The sequence below is a fragment of the Mus caroli genome, unplaced genomic scaffold, assembly GCF_978045245.1.
Source record: "Mus caroli unplaced genomic scaffold, Mus_caroli_1 scaffold_10, whole genome shotgun sequence".
NCBI lineage: Eukaryota > Metazoa > Chordata > Mammalia > Rodentia > Muridae > Mus > Mus caroli.
The window spans coordinates 35478838-35496365 of record NW_028227265.1 but is presented as its reverse complement, the minus strand read 5'-3'; the positions used below and the strand labels follow the sequence as shown (position 1 = coordinate 35496365).

General features: G+C 41.9%; 1 protein-coding gene across 1 annotated transcript; it reads right to left on the bottom strand.

The window, feature by feature from the left end:
• Positions 1 to 424: 424 nt before the first annotated feature.
• Positions 425 to 17520, bottom strand: Nudt21 (nudix hydrolase 21). The gene is made up of 7 exons (XM_021169724.3): positions 17263 to 17520; positions 12766 to 12966; positions 11688 to 11751; positions 9402 to 9491; positions 4027 to 4102; positions 2667 to 2781; positions 425 to 682 (listed from the first exon to the last, which is right to left on the bottom strand). The coding sequence occupies exons 1-7, from the start codon at positions 17376 to 17378 to the stop codon at positions 661 to 663; spliced, it is 684 nt and encodes a 227-aa protein (XP_021025383.1). The 5' UTR covers positions 17379 to 17520; the 3' UTR covers positions 425 to 660.
• Between the last annotated feature and the right edge of the window lie 8 nt (positions 17521 to 17528).

The window sequence follows — 17528 nt, the reverse complement described above, 5'->3', positions numbered from 1 at the left end:
GCAATGAGTTCTAGATGGACTTCTTTTTACACCAATTCCAATGATTTTCAGCTTACCTATTTTTAATGTACTCCCAAATGTTTAATGTCTTGACTTGTGAAGTAAGGCCTAGAGAGTTTTATAAAATATACTCGTCAGGTAATATATTGGGAATTCTTTGTAACAGAGTGTAGTTTGGTACACACTGTACCTTGGACTTAATCAGATAAATTTAGTTCCCCAGAGTAAAGGAAAGTCCTCATTACAAACACCTGTAACAGCCTAGGACCATATGCTTCCAACACTACTGGAGCAAAGGGCCCACAATCTCACCTTATCTCATCCATGATCATGTTTTAACATTCCCCAGTCTAAAGCAGGGAAAAAAGGATCCTCAGCTCTAAGACTTTTCAGAGTTTAATGAGAAACTTAAAAAAAAAATACAAATAAGAAATTCACTTTCTTTAATGTACAAAAAAAAAGTATGAGTAGAACCAAAAGCTAATGAACACTGCCACATGTTTCCACCACTATCACGGTCATATTCATTTTACTCTTCAAACAGGAAGGTGGTGGCTATTTAGGGAACAAGAGAAAACCAAAACTTGTTCTACAGTTACTCTTCTACACGTGTAAGCTGTGCTCATAGAGACGGCTTCTTTTACTTCTGCATACAGGAATTCAGTTGTATATAAAATTGAACCTGCATTTTAAAAAACAGAAAACTTTTATTAAAAACAGTATTAGTTATAGTTTTCACCTTCGCCTGGCCATCTCTCCCCTTCCGACATGTTAAACATTTCTATACAACAATGAACGTCGACCTCACTGGTCCCGCTGCAGAAGCAGCTGAGTACTTACCCTGAGGCACATCAAGAGTGAAAATTTGGTTGATTATGAATTACAAAGTTCCTTGAAGGCATAAAAAGCTCTTACATGTCCTTTGCTCTGTGCACATGTGTTCACACAGCAAGAGGCCAAAGTAGAAGAGCAAGAGCTGAAGGATGATTAGTGACGCAGTAAAAAGGCCAGTCACCAAGCTTCCACAGAAGCAGTAAGTATCATGGCTAACATGTAGTAAGTACTTCGAAGTACTATGTTCTAAGCACTTTGTATGTGCTCTCTGACTAGAGTCCTACGAAGAAACTACCATTCTCATTTGCATATGAAATTTACGGCAAATAAGTATTAAGAGTTTGTTACAAGTTATACTACTAGCAAGTACTGAAAGGAGCCAGAGGGATGGGGTTAAGAGCACGGGCTGCTCTTCAGAGGACCAGGTTCATTCTCAGCACCCACAAAACAGCTCACAACTCTCTGTAACTCGAGTTCCAGGGATTTGACACCCTCATGCAGACATACATGCAGCAACACACCAATGTACATAAAAGTAAATCATAAAAAATTAAGATTTAAATCCAAATACTGACTGCACAAGCCAAAAGACTTTGTCAGTCACACACCCACACAAAGGAGAGAACACAAGCACAGGAGTGCAAGTGTTCATGTGCACAACATGTGAGCACAGGTGCCAGAGGTATCAGGCAGCTGTGAAGCTGCCCAATGAGTGCTGGGAACTAAACTCAGATCCACTGCAAAAGCACCCCACACTCTTAGCTACTAAACCATCTCTCAGCACACAGTCCATATTCTGTTCTTTTGCTGTTTGACACAGGAAACCCTGGCTAGCCTACAGCCATAGCCCTGGTTAGCCTACAGCCATAGCCCTGGCTAGCCCACAGCCATAGCCCTGGTTAGCCTACAACTTATTGTGCAGAGCAGGATGGCTGTGAACTCACAGTACAGCAACCATGCCTGACTTCATAATAAACTGTTTTATCTGCGGTTCTTATCTATGGTTGGCATTAAGAAACTAAACTAAAAGTAAATGTAGAAAATACATACTCAAATGGGGCATGTGGTGTACACTTTTGATCTCAGCACTCCCAAGAAGAGACAGGAAGATCTCTGGTTTCTCAGCCAGCCTGGTCTACATAATGAGTTCCAGGATAGCCAGGGCTATGTAGAGAGACCCTGTTATGGTTTTTTTGTTTGTTTTTTGTTTTTGGTTTTTTTTTTAAATCCTATTTACCTAAAAGTTCAGACTCCATATAAAACTATAGGGCTACATACCATTTGGCCAATTCAGATCTAAGTGCAGTATGTTCCAAAAAAGAAAAAGAATAAATTACACTAAAAGATCTGAGTATCCCCCCTGCTACCCCGTCTTTTTTTTTTTGAGACAGAGTCTCTCTGTGTAAGATGCCCTGGCTATCCTGGACTTGCTCTGCAGACCAGTTCAAACTCTCAGAGACGCACCTGCCTCTGCTTCCCGAGTGAGTGCTGGGATTGAAGGAGTGCACTACTATGCCTGGTGATTGTCCCTACTTTTATATAGACCACTACTTTGTATTTTAAATATTGACTGTTGTACCATCTCTTCTTTGAATAGACTGCAAACTATAGAAGACACCGGATCTGAGAAAGAACAGTTACATGTCAGAACATCATGCCATAATTTGACTCTTCCGGTACTTTTAAGCATATTTTAATCTAGTGATTACATACAATGTAAAAATATATCAACTGTCTTTATTTTCCTTAAGCCTTAAAGTTTGTGCACTATCACTTCTCAAGTGGCTCCAGGTGTCTTTATTTGACGTCTTACATAGTTCAACTCTGCATACCTGCTCAGCAGCTGAGGAAGACTAGAAATGATGGGTCCATACCCCGGTGCGTTGTCATACAGCTCAAACAATGGTGCAGCTACCAGCTTGTAATTTTTAGGGACTGCAAACAAGGCTACAAAACAAAAACAGTATTCAATTTCCTTAATCTTTCATATAATTTTTACTCCCACTTTGCAATTAATCAACAGTTTTACATTTGCGAAAAGCTTTGCTGTGTGTAGGTACACGTGCAGGACAGAGGCTGGAGGCTGGAGGGCAGCAGCAGGATCCTTTCCTCAATCCCCTCAGCCCTGTGGTTGTTGTTTGTTTTTCGAGACAGGGTTTCTCTGTGTAGCCCTGGCTGTCCTGGAACTCACTCTGTAGACCAGGCTGGCCTCGAACTCAGAAATCTGCCTGCCTCTGCCTCCCGAGTGCTGGGATTAAAGGCGTGCGCCACCACTGCCCGGCTTGAGAAAAACTTTTCAGGAAAAAGATAATTCTCATTACTCACTTTGGGTTGTCTGTGTCAGCTAGAGATTAAACATATATTTGAAACATCCTCTCAAGAAAGAAATACCATAAACAACTTAAAAAAGCAAATTGAAAATTGCCTTGGGTTTATAACTTAATTTTTAATTCTCCTATAAAACTTCTGTAAGAAATGGAGCCAGGCATTGTAGCAGTTCCAGCACTCAAGAGGCTGAAACAGGGGGATCAAGATTTCTAAGCACGAGGAACAGAGTTCAAGCCCCCAAACCCATATAATGTATACTTGTAATCCTGGTGCTGGTAAAAGCAGAGACAGGTGGCCAGCCAGTGTGACCTAATTGGTGAGCTGCTGGAATGAGAACATTCCTAAGGACACTCACAGCCAAGGAGGGAGAAGCGGATAAGCAGGCTGAAAACAACCCAGCAGCTAAGAGCAATTGCTATTCTTCCAGAGGACTGGAGTTTAGTTCCCACACCGGCACCCATATGCACATACGCACGAGAGCACACACACTTGTAGGTGAGCTCGGACTACAGAGCAAGAGCCTGGGTAATAGTGAAAGCCTGGAATCCCAGCTCTTGAGAAGCAGAGGCATTAGGATGGGGCATTCGGGGCCAGTGGAGGTTACATGAGATCGTGGAGCTTGGTTCTTTGTTCTTGAGGTGGGGGCATAGGAATGGGAGGTTGGGAGAACTGTTACTTGTTGAAACATAGCAGGTCTAAAGACTCTTAAAGGACAATCTCGAGGCCTTCTGCAGAAGTATGATGTGTTTCTGTCTTACAGTGAACCTAAAGCTACTCAAGAAACCTGGAGGAGACAAGCGGACAACCTCAGAGACCACACTTACAAGAGCCTTTAGACGGCTGCCTTCCAGATAAGTATCTTACCTTTCTCTTGAAGCTGAACCAGAAACAACTTCTTATGTTCCTTGGGTTTTGTTATATGTGCAGGAATATACGGATACTAAAACAGAAGATGAGAGTAACTTGTAGGTTTCAAGCATCGCTATTCTTAACACCTCATGTGTTAATAACTATCAAGTTCTTCCAATTACAGACACAAAGCTCAACTACCCTCATAAGCTAACCCAGTCTCACTGTAACGCTTATCTGATGGCCTCTCTACATGTACACTTCCTAGTACACTGCTGGTATGGGGTATGCTTCTGTCTTGCTTCTCTTTAATGGACCTACCTAACAGCTACAGTAAGGGCCTTTACACACATGTAATAAATAGTAAACCCATCGGCTGTTTACGTACAACAGTCAAGTGGAAATCTGGCAACTGGGCAGTATAACTGCTGGGTAAAATAGAGAAAATATTTAGAAAAATTAAAAGGACAAAAAGAACTAGAGAAACTACTGCTTGAGAGCAATCTGATATATTGGGAAATGGGGTATAATTATCAGACTCACTTTATGTAGAAACTTTTGAAGCTAGTACCTGGGGCTGGAGAGATGGCTGAGCAGTTAAGAGCTCTTTCTACATGACCGGGTTCAGTTCCCAGCATCCACATGGCAGCACACATTGTCTCTAACTCCAGGATCTAACACCCTCACAAAAACATACTTGCAGGCAAAACACCAATGCACATAAAATGAAAACAATTATTAAAAAAACAAAAGAAGAAGCTAGTACCTTTGCAAGACCGCTCAGTTTAGTGAAGCCATACTGCAACTCATCTATCCGATCTTTACTCAATACAAAAGCCTACTACTTACTCCCTGTTCTCTCTTCCTCACTGGCACCCAACGCACTCACGTTAGGACAATCACACACCAGCACTACCCCTAAAGTACAAATGAGCTCGTGTAATTCTCCCAGGTTTTGGTGGTCTATCTGAAAACCAGATTAACAGTGAAGGGACAGGGAGTCGAGAGGTAGTTCAAATCACACTTGAAAAACACCTGTGGGTCACATTCAACAAATCACAGCCACACAGAATAATTTCCTTTCATTTGCTGCTTCCCCTTTCAAAAAGGCTACTCTCCAGTTCTGCTCTGAACAGCTACGCTGGTGAGGTTCATATGAAAAGACAGAGACAAGGAAGTAATGATATACCTTTTCACGGTGACACCCAATGAAAACAGGCAAGTTGGCTAAAGCCAAATAAACACACAGCACTTTACTGATATCTATACTTCCAAGGCCAATCTTACAGTTCAGTGAAGAAAAGGAATACCACGGAGCCGTATAGTAAAGGAGATAAAAGGAGGGTACTCAGCAAACAGCCTGGAAGACTTCTGAGTTATCGCTGAGCGCTTTCCTTCCAATTAGGTCAAGGAATGGCCAAGAAACCAAAGCCTGTTTAGAAGAATTGTTGCACATATCTTTGAAATAACAACTTCACCATTTTGTGTATGGAGAAACTTTGCTTTTTTTTTTTTTCAAAGATTTATTTATTTATTATGTATATGAGTACACTGTAGCTGTACAGATGGTTGTAAGCCTTCATGTGGTTGTTGGGAATTGAACTTTTAGGACCTCTGCTCGCTCCAGTCTGTCCAACTCCGCTCTCACTCAGTCCCTGCTTGCTCCAGACCAAAGATTTATTTATTATTATACGTAAGTACACTGTAGCTGACTTCAGATGCACCAGAAGAGGGCATCAGATCTCATTATGGGTGGTGTGTGAGCCACCACGTGGTTGCTGGGATTTGAACTCAGGACCTTCAGAAGAGCAGTCAGTACGCTTACCTTGCTTCTTAAAGCCAGGTCACAGATGTGTTGTGGCAATGCTCAGGAATACCAGTGCCCACAGAGCCCTGTGCACTTGTCCCCAGCTACACAGACAGTCAGGAGAGGACAGAACATCTTTTGCCTGGCCAATATTATGTAACACTTGACCTGGAACATACTGTTATGAAAAGAAAAGAAGCTCTCCAATAATAGGGCTTTTGATCTGTCCAAAAGACTTAAGACCCAACGTTAAGATACTAGCCAAAATATGAATATCTGAGCATCAGTAACATTATTGGTCATTATAGTGGACTTAAATACCTTAAATGTATTAAGTCCACAGTCATACTAACATTGTAATGAGGCGTTCATAGCCCACCTGAGAATCACTCTCCCTCAGATGTTAGGGTAGGCCAAGCCTTTCTGGAGTCTGCAAAGTTTCTCAACTCATGAAACTGTAGAGAAATTCATTCAAGTCTTGCCAAAGGGGAGGCAGCAGTCCCTGGGTTTCCATTTTCCTGACAGACAATTCAGAGGGGCATTCACTATGGTTGCTTGACAGCTCTTAGCAATATTGCTCTAGCTGTTCATGGTTATAGTAAGGTCAATACTATTCTGGGGGGAGGGGGGGTTGGTTTTGCTCTGATGTTGTTGAGACAGGTCTCACTATGTAGCTAAGATTGGGCAGGAACTCCTTCTGCCTCTACCTCCAGAATACTGAGGTTAAAGGGATGCACCACCATGCGACTGCTGCTTCTGGTTCCCCTCTCCCTATACTTTGCTACTTCCTATCTCACTTCTCAATCTGTATCCACATCTGCCTTTTTCACTCCATCATGTATCTTTGAGGGATGAATGCATTCTTCTGAAGACGTAGGAAAGGAAAAGAAGCATCTACTAGTTCCTCTAGAACTCTATACTCCAGAGTGACCAAGTAGTTGATGAGGTTCAGGTTTTCTGTGTTAAAAAAGAAAAACACATCTCCAGAGACTTCATGACTCTAGGAAGTTATCAACAATGAATTACCTGTTAACACTAATGTTATGAAAATCAACTGTCTTAGTCAGGGTTTCTATTGCTGGAACGAAACACTGCGACCAGAAAGCAAGTTGGGGAGGAAAGGGTTTAATTCAGCCTTTAATTATGTGTGTACATGTGTGTCTAAACATATGGGTGCAGGCACCCACAGAGGGAGAGCTATCAGATCCCTGAGGCTGGAGTTAGAGGTGGTTATGAACCACCCAATATATATCTGGAAATGGAATGCTGGCCCTCTACTAAACCATCTTTCTAGTCTCCATTGCCAATGCTTTATAAAATAAAATCTTTATCCTTTACAATTCACACTAAAATATTTACAACTGAAACAATACCTAGGATTTGCTTCAAACAGTCCATGGGGAAAACAGGAAGATGAAGCAGCAGTAAGAGGGAGGGAATGAAAAATACTTCATCTGGGTTGGAGAGATGGCTCAGCGGTTAAGACTACTGGCTGCTCTTCCAGAGGTCCTGAGTTCAATTCTCAGCAGCCACATGGTGGCTCACAACCATCTGTAATGGGATCTAATGCCTTCTTCTGGTGTGCATGAAGACAGAGTACTCATATACATTAGAAAAATATATATATATTAATTATAAAAGCCAGGCAGTGCTGGTGCTAATCCCAGCATTTGGGAGGCAGAGATAGGCAGATTTCTGAGTTAGTGGACAGTCTGGTCTACAGAGTGAGTTCCAGGACAGCCAGGGCTACAGAGAAACTCTGTCTCAAAAAAACAAACAAACAACAACAAAAAACACTTCACCATGAATTTATTGTTAAAGGTGAATTTTACTTACTATAAATTCTACTTCTACATATTTTAAATTTTTTCTCTTGAAAGAAGCAGGGTGGGCTGGAATTAGCCCTGCATACATAAGAAGTGGTTCAATTGTTAACACATCAAAAGGGAAACAAAACAACAGAATCATTCTGAATCTGTGGTTTACTGTCTTGGCATAGTATAATCCCAATGCTTTGGAGAGAGAGGAAGAATAGTTCATGTCCAGACTTGGCTATCTATTACATTCGATATACATCACATACATACATACATACATACATTGACACACATATACATACATATACATGAATACATAAGACAAAACTAGAAGAGAAGAAGGAAACTCCGCTTGGCTTTGTAATGTTTTCTAAATCTAAATTAAAGACTCAAGAAAACAAAATTAAAAGTCAAGGTCCACTTTGATCTTTTTAAAATTTTAAACATTTCTACTTGTTTCTTTTGTGTTTGAGGGGAAGTGTGGTGGTTTGTATATTCTTAGGTTAGGTCAGGGAGTGGCTATGTTTAGGTATGGCTCCCATGGACTCATATGTTTGAACAAACCTATGGGGACCAGAGAGTGGCACTATTAGGAGGTATGGTCTTGTTAAGAGTGGGTGTGTCACTGTGGGCGTGGGCTTTAATATCCTAGTCCTAGATGCTTGGGTAGTACTCTGCTAGCAGCCTTCAGATGAAGATGCAGAACTCTCAGCTCCTCTTGCACCATGCCTGCCTGGATGCTGCCATGTTCCTACCTTGGCAATAATGGACTGAACCTCTAAACCTATATGCCAGCCTTAATTAAATGTTGTCCTTATAAGAGTTGCCTTGGTCACGGTGACTCTTCACATCAATAAAACCTTAAGAGAGAGAGGGTCCCATTTTCAGCACCCGTGGTAACTAACAACCATCTTAACTATACTTCCTGGGACCCACTTCCTCCTTCCGACTCCCCAGGCATCAGACATATATATATATATACAGACACACACTCATACACAAGAAAGAAAAAAGCTGTTTGGTCTTAAAAATGGTTTTTAAATCAAAATTAAGAAATGAGAATAAGAAATGGGAAGCTGAGGTCTACTCTGATTATCTTTTCATTTTTTATTTAAAAAATTTCCACTTATGGAGCTGGAGAAATGGCTCAGCAGTTAAGAACACTGGCTGTTCTTCCAAAAGACCTCGGTTCAATTCCCAGCACCCCCAAAGCAGCTCACAACTGTCTGTAACTATAGTTTCAGAGGATCTGACACCTACACAGACAAACATGCAGGCAAACTACCACTGACCACAAGACAAACAAAAACAAAAAGACTTCTAATATTTCTTTTTAAAAAAAGGTGGTGGTGGGGTAATTGAAGAGATGGCTCAGCAGTTAGAGTCACTCACTGGCTGCTCTTTCAGAGGGCCCAGGTTCAATTCCTAGCATCCAAATGGCAGCTTGCTACCATATGTGACTCCAACCTCGAGATCCGACATCCTCTCTGGCTTCCACAGGATACATACATTCAGGCAAAACACACATATACATAAAAATAAATACATCTTTAAAAAAAGTTTTCACTTTGTGTGTGTGTGTAGATGCCACAACAGTGTCCTATCCTTCTACCATGTGAGTTCCAGAGATCAAACTCGGGTCATGAGGCTTGGTAGCAAACCCACTGAGCCACCTTACTAGCCCTTAGTCACTCTTTAAATGTCTTGAATTAGTGAGTTTTCTGCTTTACCAAATGCCTGGTGAACATAACTAAATACTGACTGACCTGAGGAGGTTCAAAATTTGGTCTCCACCAGTTCCCAATGCAGTCATCAATGACCCAGTCTTGCAGGACTCCATCTTGACGACCAAGTATCTGTGCAAAGTAATATAGTAAGTAATGAATACACACACCTGAGAATTCCCTTCTGGGTTCAGTTGTTTTGCCCAGTATTTGTCTCTATGTTGACCAGTATTTCTTTTTTCCAGCTGCCTTTGAATATTAGGACAGGCCGGGCATTGCCATGATGCCTGCACCTTTCCCCGACTCTGACGATCTTATAACACATCTGTTAAATCAATGAATCAATACCATACTAAAGAAACCCAGACAGTTGTTGGGAATCTTTAATTTCTGCACCTAATGTCCCTTTTCAGGCCCAGGATCCCATTTAAGATACGATACTTATGTCATCAGTTTCCCCGAGGCTGCTCTGGACAGTGACAGTTATGTTAGTTTGATGATCTTGACAGATTTGAGAAATGCTAGTTAGGATTTTTGAGTAGTATTTCTCAGTGACACAGAGATTCTGGCATGGAAGATAATAGAAGTAAAATGCCATTCTAATAGGATACCAAATCATATGAAAGGGTCATGTTATCAATATGATTCACTGCTAATATGAACAATGATTACTTATCTGAGGTAATGTTTTTATTCCCACACTATCTGAGAGCTCAGATCAGTTTTCAGCTCAAACAGCGACCATTACCCGTCTTCCTTTTCCTCTATCAGTCTATTCTGCTCTGGCAAAAGCCCAGTTCATAGCTGAGCACAAGGCCTTCTTTGGCCGGTCTCCTACAGCACTGCACATTCATGGTCTCATTATTATATTATTCCTGCCTTATTCCTTCATCTGGAAAGCAAACTTTCTCTATTGTCTCCTGAGAGTTGGTATAAGACACAGTACAGTTTTGAAATTTCTGCAAGAGTTAAAATAACTATTTCCCCACAGTTGCTTTACAGTGCGTGTAGCGATCAGAGGACATACAACTCTGAGGACTCCAGCTCCTCCCCCGCAGCCGGGCTCTGGAGATGGAGCCCAGGCCGTCAAGCTTGGTGACAAGCACCTTTATTAACCGAGCCATCCCGCCTGCCCTGCTAAAGTCTTCTAAGCGGCCCCTCCATTCACAGATACAGCACTTGCGCTATTACTCTGAGAGAATCATGATTTTTGTGACTCATTTAGCTTCCATTTTGGCTGAATTCCTTTTGATTTTTTAAGACTGTATTTTCGTAAAAAGCTCTCTTCACAAGCCAATGCTCTATCTGCTCATTAGGTGCAGGAGTTCTGACAAGGCTATGCCCCCTCGTAAGACTTCAAAATCACCTACTTTTCTTGGACTGGTCACTCTGCAGAGCAGAAATCTTCAGTCTTCTGCCCAGTACCAGCTCTCAGCTAGGAACAGTACTGTTCTGTTCCACACTGACGGCTGCTCTCAGTCCTACTTCACAGCGTGACTCCTACACTGCTTACTAGTCAGGATCTAAGTTTTCAGATATTCTCCCCATCTCTTAAACATTTTACTGCTAAATGTTAGCTGACTTAGTGCCCACTGACTCAGTCAATAGTCAGTCCTGGCACAACTGGACAGAATGGGAAAAACAATATAGATCAATATAACCTTTATAGAGTCAACCAATCCAGCTGACGCATGGGCTCACTGGCCCTGGAAGCTAGCGTGGGCAATCCGTCAGGCTCTCTGTTCTTCTCTGCTGCATTTCTGATGGACATCCTGCTGCGCTCCATTTCTGCTGAGTCTGCTGTGGTGTGCCCCACAGCCTTCTGGTTCTCGCTTAGTTATGACTTCATCTTTTTGTTAAGGTCTCATTTTGCATTCCAAAAACTACTGAATTTTATACCTTTTTTAAAAAATGACCTTTCTCCTGACGTTTTGGTGGTTTTCAGAAGAACCAGAGGAAAAGTGAGCAGGTTTCCTCGGAAACCTCTACCAAACAGCAACTGAACATTATTGTTTCATCGACATTTTTGTTTTATTTTAGTTTATTTAGCAATTGGGTCTCACTCTGTGTAGCCCAGCTGGCCTAGAACTCACTATGTAACCTAAATGGTCTTGAACAAGAGAATCCTTTGATCTTAGCTTAAGATTTCAGACATATTTATTTTCCAGAAGACAATTTATACTAATTCAGATTTAAGTTCTACTTACTGACTAAAAACTGCTCAAATTAAGTTTATTTCTACAAGACACATGAGGATTTGATTATTTATTAAGAAGGTAGTATTCAGCTGGGCAATAAAACTGTCAAAGTGGTTGAACAGAAAAATACCTCTGTCATTAAGCGTTTTAGTCCTTCAACTTCATCTTCTCCTGGGTTAAGTTCCCCACCAGGTCTGTAAAAGTTAACAAGTTCACGTTACAATTGCATACAATTTGGGGATAACAGCAAGAACACAATAATCATCACTTCAATCAGGTAACTGAGAAGACACATTCCAGGGACATCTGATAAGCAATCAAAACAAGGCCAAAGGTGGAGGGTATGCTGGGAAGTTGAATCTATAACGTTAAGTACCAGACCACTGTATACAATCCTAAGTTTAAACAGCAAAACTAGTGTATATATCATGAGCACAATCACTGGCCAACAATCCACGTCAGCCTCCTCAAAGGAAAGCTAGATTTAATGGAGTTTAGCAAACAAATACCCAGAGAACAGACTACATTCTTAGATCTGAAGAATGAGGACATTTTCTTTTATTTTTTTTAAGAATTATTTATTTATTTTATGTATATGAGTACACACACTGTAGCTGTACATACAGTTGTGAGCCACCATGTGGTTGCTGGGAATTCAACTGAGGACCTTCGGAAGAGCAGTCAGTGCTCTTAACCACTGAGCCATCTCTCTAGTCCCGAATGGGACATTTTTCAAGACTATCAATTTAGTTTTGAGGCCTTTCTTTCTTGTTTGTTTGTTTGTTTGTTTTTCGAGACAGGGTTTCTCTGTGTAGCCCTGGCTGTCCTGGAACTCAGAAATCCGCCTGCCTCTGCCTCCCGAGTGCTGAGATTAAAGGTGTGCACCACCACTGCCCGGCAAGGCCTTTCTTTTTGGCACAATCTGACCAGTGGGCAAGGAAATATTTAGAGTCATAAGCTCAAGTGATTAAGCTACATGAAAACAACTGAATTCAGTAACATTCCCATCACTTAGAGAAATTGAGTTTGGCCTAATGTAGCTCTATGGAAAGGAAATAAGCATTGTACTAGAGAAAAATAATGACTTTTCTTCAAAGACTCATTCATGGTACTGGTTTAAATAAATAAAGGTTAAACTTGTATTTTAAGCTGCATTAAAACAGTCATTTTTTATACATTGTCTTGCTGTTATTTCCAACACTACTTACAATTTGAAGAAAGTTGTCCCCAACTGTAGCAGTAACACGTGGGGCAGGCGGTGTTCATGCACAATCAGAACCCCTTCTACAGTCCTTCTCATCCCAATCTTATCAAATTCCTCCCTCATGCGCTGAAATCTGGCTGCAACAGAGCTGTCCTTCTCATAGAGGGGCTCCTTTGTACCAAAAGTATAATTGGTAAGTGGGTACCTGTGAGCCAAATACAAACATTAGCATGAGAACCAATGCTCTTATTTATTTACCAGGACAGTTCAAAACAACACATACAGAAACCATACAAACACATACAAAACTACACTGTGCCAGACCAGCCAAAGCTTCGTAAGCACCTATGAGAGAGCAGAGAGCAGAGTACTGCTGCTGCCTGATTCCTGAACCCAGATCTTCCATTCCTCAGTCACAGACAGCACTGCCCTAAGGTCCCTGAAATGCTTAGCCAAGTGTTTATCTATACTGGTTTTAGATCATTTCATGGCACTGATGCCAGAAGTAGCAGCCTGGTTCCTCTGACTAATCTAGTTACAACTTCTATTAACCAACCTGTACTAACAGCTAATCTGTTTTCTCCTACGTGCTGAGCCACCACTGTCTATCAGCAGCTCTCTAGTTGCCTTTTAATCTTTAAAAATGAGTGTTTGTACACATATATGTATGGTGTTCTACAATGTGTGTCTGTGTTCTCCTTTCACCTGTGGCTTCTGGGGAACTGAACTCACATCAACAGTCTTAGTTAGCAGCAAGCACCCCCATCCACAGAGCCACCTCACTGGTGGTACCAATTATTTTCTTTTCCTCCCAGTTAACAAATACTCAAAATTGTCTAGTTCCTTTTTTAGATCAACCTTACTTCTTCAGTTTTTGGCTGCTTGTTTTTTCATAGAGCTGACCTGGAACTCACTTGGTTATCAGGTTGGCCTTTAACCCTGAGACCCACCTGCCTCTCCTCCCCAATGCTGGGATTAAGGTCAGGTACTACCAGTGGCTTAGACCTGTTTTCTTTTTCCCTCTGAGCCTTGTGTAAGAGAACCCAAACTGTGACTTAAAGTGTTAAACTTCATCTTGCTTAGTAAAGATCAAATCCATATTTACATTGTATCACACAGTCTACCTTGCAACCCCCTGAATATAGTTTTTCCCCCAGTAAGAATATTTTGACTGAACATGGCTAATCCCAAAATATTTCATCTACCAAAACCCCCTTGATATAGGCCTGGGAAGACAGTAAAGTACTTGTCAAGCAAACATGAGGACCTAAATTCCATCTCCAGCTCCCACTGTGGGAGGAGGTTTTGTGCACTGTCTTCTCAGATGCTGATTTCTATGCCCAGACACCTGGTTACAGTCCTGACAATGGCATGGCCAAGCATCTTCAGTCTCAATGTTATGTAAAAACTGTTTTCCATTACCTCTGATGCGTTAATAAAAGAGCTGATCTGCCAATCAGCTGGGCAGAAGAGAATAGGGCAGGACTTCTGATCCCAGTCTGTGGTCTCAAGAGGAGAGAGGGAAGGAAGAAGGTGGAGAGCGCAACCAGGGCCATGAGGACACACATGGACCAGACTAAGCTAGGGTGAGATTCACACAAAAGACCATTTGGCTGGGTATTGGCAGCCTAGCTGAATTAGAAGAGCTCAGAATCTGCATGACATAGTGGCTGCAGCTTGTTAATAAGAATACCAAATCCTTTTATTCAGGATAAAAAGGGCACTGAAATGTTTTGTCATTACCTGGGAGCAAAGGGGAGAGGAGAGGATAGAAAAACCCCCAGAACTACATTTACAACCTACCAAAAGCAAACAATAAAACCCACCAACCAACACACACAATCTGAGCACAGTAGTCCCAATGCTGTGGAGATGAAGACAAATGTACTTCTGGGGTTCACTAGCCAGCCAATCAGCCTAGCTTACTCTGCAAGTGCAAGGACAGTGAGGGACTCTCACCTCAAAAAAAAAAAAAAAAAAAAAAAAAAAAAAAAGTGGGAAGGGAGGGGCTGGAGAGATAGCATACGTAGGCACACCTGCAAACACTACAAAACTAGGCTGGTGAGATGCTCATGTGTAAAGCACCTGACATGCAAACTGCATCTGAGGTCCAATCTCCAGAACCCATGCAAAGATGGCTATAGTCGGAACACCTAAAAGCCCAGTACTCCCAAAGCAAGCTGGAGGGCAGACAGAAAAATCCCTGGAAGCTTATGAGTCAGGTAACCTAGTGCAGATCAAATGAGACCCTATTCTCAAACAAGGTGGACTGGCTCCTGAGATTGTCCCGACTTCCACATGTATGCTGTGACTCAGGCACAGCATACATTCACAAATGCTGTGAACACACACACATATACCCCACAGACACAACTATATATATATCTGCATGAATGCATATAGCACACATGTGCAACATGCACACACACACACAGAAACCAAACCAAACCAAAAAACCCTCTTGACGGTAATAGACAACTAACTACATACTCTCTTCAGTTGTTCTTGAGAAGGGAAATCAAGGTAGCCAAAAAGAAAAGATTAATTCCAGAAGTCAAATTCTAAACATAAAGTAGCTCTAAAATAATAAAAACACGCAATTCTCAGGGGACTTTAAAGACTATCAACACTTTTGCGGTAGATCCAAAAATGAATCTTATACCAACAATATTAGGAAGAAGTTACTACACACAGTTTTATGTACTGTACAATGCATTACATGTGTTAAAGTTTGGTTTCCCCAACCGACATTAGAAAGAACTGAGACTAGCCACAACACATTTCTATTGTAAGGGCTATCTCCTACACCCCAGGATCTCAGCGGAACGAAATGTTCCAATTTCTAGCTGTGAAATCTGAGCAGCAGCCCACAAAGATCATATTCTCCCCCACATCATACTGTGGGCATCTTAAAGCAGAGGTGCATCTACACACCGGGCCATGTGCATGCACAGGGTGGTACAAGGGGACCCATCCAGTGTTTCCTGAATGGGAATGGACTGCAGAAACAAAAGATGTACTTGCTACTTAATGGGTAACTCCCTCAGGTGAACTCAAGTTCACAGAACAGCAATTTTACTTCTCAACACTGCATTTACACAGGAAGCAAAAGTAACATGCTCAACCTGCAAAACCGCCTGCTGAAAGTACATCTATTTCAACAACTCTCCCCAAAGGCTGGTGTGAACAGACACAGTAATCAAGGAGAGTTTAGATAAGACCTATAGTGAAGTCATGCTTCCAATTTTTCACTTTTTTGAGGTGCTGGCGATAGAATCCAGGGCATTCCACACACTAGGCAAGCCCACTGCCAGTTAGCAAACAACTCCTGTGCTCCTCCATTCTTTTTAAAGGAGCACTCGCCTCTCCCATTTTATGGGAATCTTATAAGCACTTAAGTGACAGGAAATTAAAGTGCTACTGTGAATTGTGAGACAAAAGTAAATTTGCATAGACACGACTGTCAACTATTTCCACATTTTATAGACCTTGCATTTCATTACCGAAGTATGTGTGCCAGTTTTGTCAAAAACAATAGTAGTAGTTGTTCTTGAGAACAGTTCTCAAGAGCTCAAGAAGTTTTCAACTTCATGTCACATTTAGTTTTAGGAGGAATGGTTTATTTATTTGAATATGAGAGATTTGTTTATTTATTTGAATATGAAACAGTGAGTCACTAAAATGACTTACCCAAACCCCACTCTCAGCAATGTCTTGCACATTTTAAACAAATAACCAGTCTAAACTGGACATTTTTTCCCATTAGAATCAGCTCCACACTAGGGAATGAGGTACCAAACATTATAAGCTATATCCCAATCTCAATTTCTTGCCACAACAAAATTCTGTTTGAGTGATCCCGAAATGCAATCGTCTGCTTAAGACAAAGGTTTGTTGAAAACAAAAACAGCCTGCAAACAGGCTGTCTGGGCACCATGTAAGGTACCTCTGACCTCTGAAAGTACAACCAGACAACAGAGTGTGTCCTCGCAATTTTAGGTCTACTGGGAGTCTGCAATGATACTGTATGTTGGCACTTTGGTAGACAAGACACACAAATGCAGAAAGGTAGACCAAACAGCGCGAAAATGAATAAAATGTGGCCACTGGATGGAACACTACCCAACATTTAAAGAAAAAAAAAAAAAAAAAACCTAGGATGTCAGAGGTTAATCTGGAAAAGTTACTGTAGAAGAAATGTACACCCTACAAAACTGAGTTGTTCAAATAAACACAAATATATGTGTGATGAAACAACCAGCAACGGATTGTAAAGATACACACATTATGAATTCAAAGCAAACGCAAGTTCTAACCATGACTGAATGAAGGGAAAGGGGGAAACGAACCTCGCTTTTAAAAATAGGAAAACTGCCAAGTCGGGGTCGAGAAACAGGTCTAGGAAAGAAAGCGCGCATCCCGGAAGGGACAACCCGCATCCGGCGTGAGGGAGGAGCGCGCACGGGGAGAGCATCAACGGCCGAGGCCGCGCCGTACTTACAGGTTAATGGTGCGCTCCAGGGTGAGGGGCTTGGTCTGCTGGATGTACTTATTGCCGAACTGGTTGACCCCCCGGGGCCAGCCCGTCTGCGAGCGATTGGGCGGCACCACAGACATGCTGAACAGTTCCGACGCCGGCGACGTGCAGAAAGCGGGGGCCCGGGGAGACGTCCGCGGGGCGGGCAGCGGTTATCTGCGTCCCGCTCAGCAGCCACCACCCGCCATTAACAGTCGAGATCAAGAGGCGCGGAACACACGCCGGAAGTG

What these genes read in the sequence shown, in the direction of transcription:
- Nudt21 (XM_021169724.3), bottom strand. Translation starts at nt 17,378, where the DNA reads ATGTCTGTGGTGCCGCCCAATCGCTCGCAGACGGGCTGGCCCCGGGGG. An exon ending in CTGGAGCGCACCATTAACCT is followed by an intron (nt 12,967 to 17,262) that starts GTAAGTACGGCG and finishes TTTGGCTCACAG; the next exon opens with GTACCCACTTACCAATTATA. An exon ending in GGTTCAGCTTCAAGAGAAAG is followed by an intron (nt 2,782 to 4,026) that starts GTAAGATACTTA and finishes TTTGTTTTGTAG; the next exon opens with CCTTGTTTGCAGTCCCTAAA.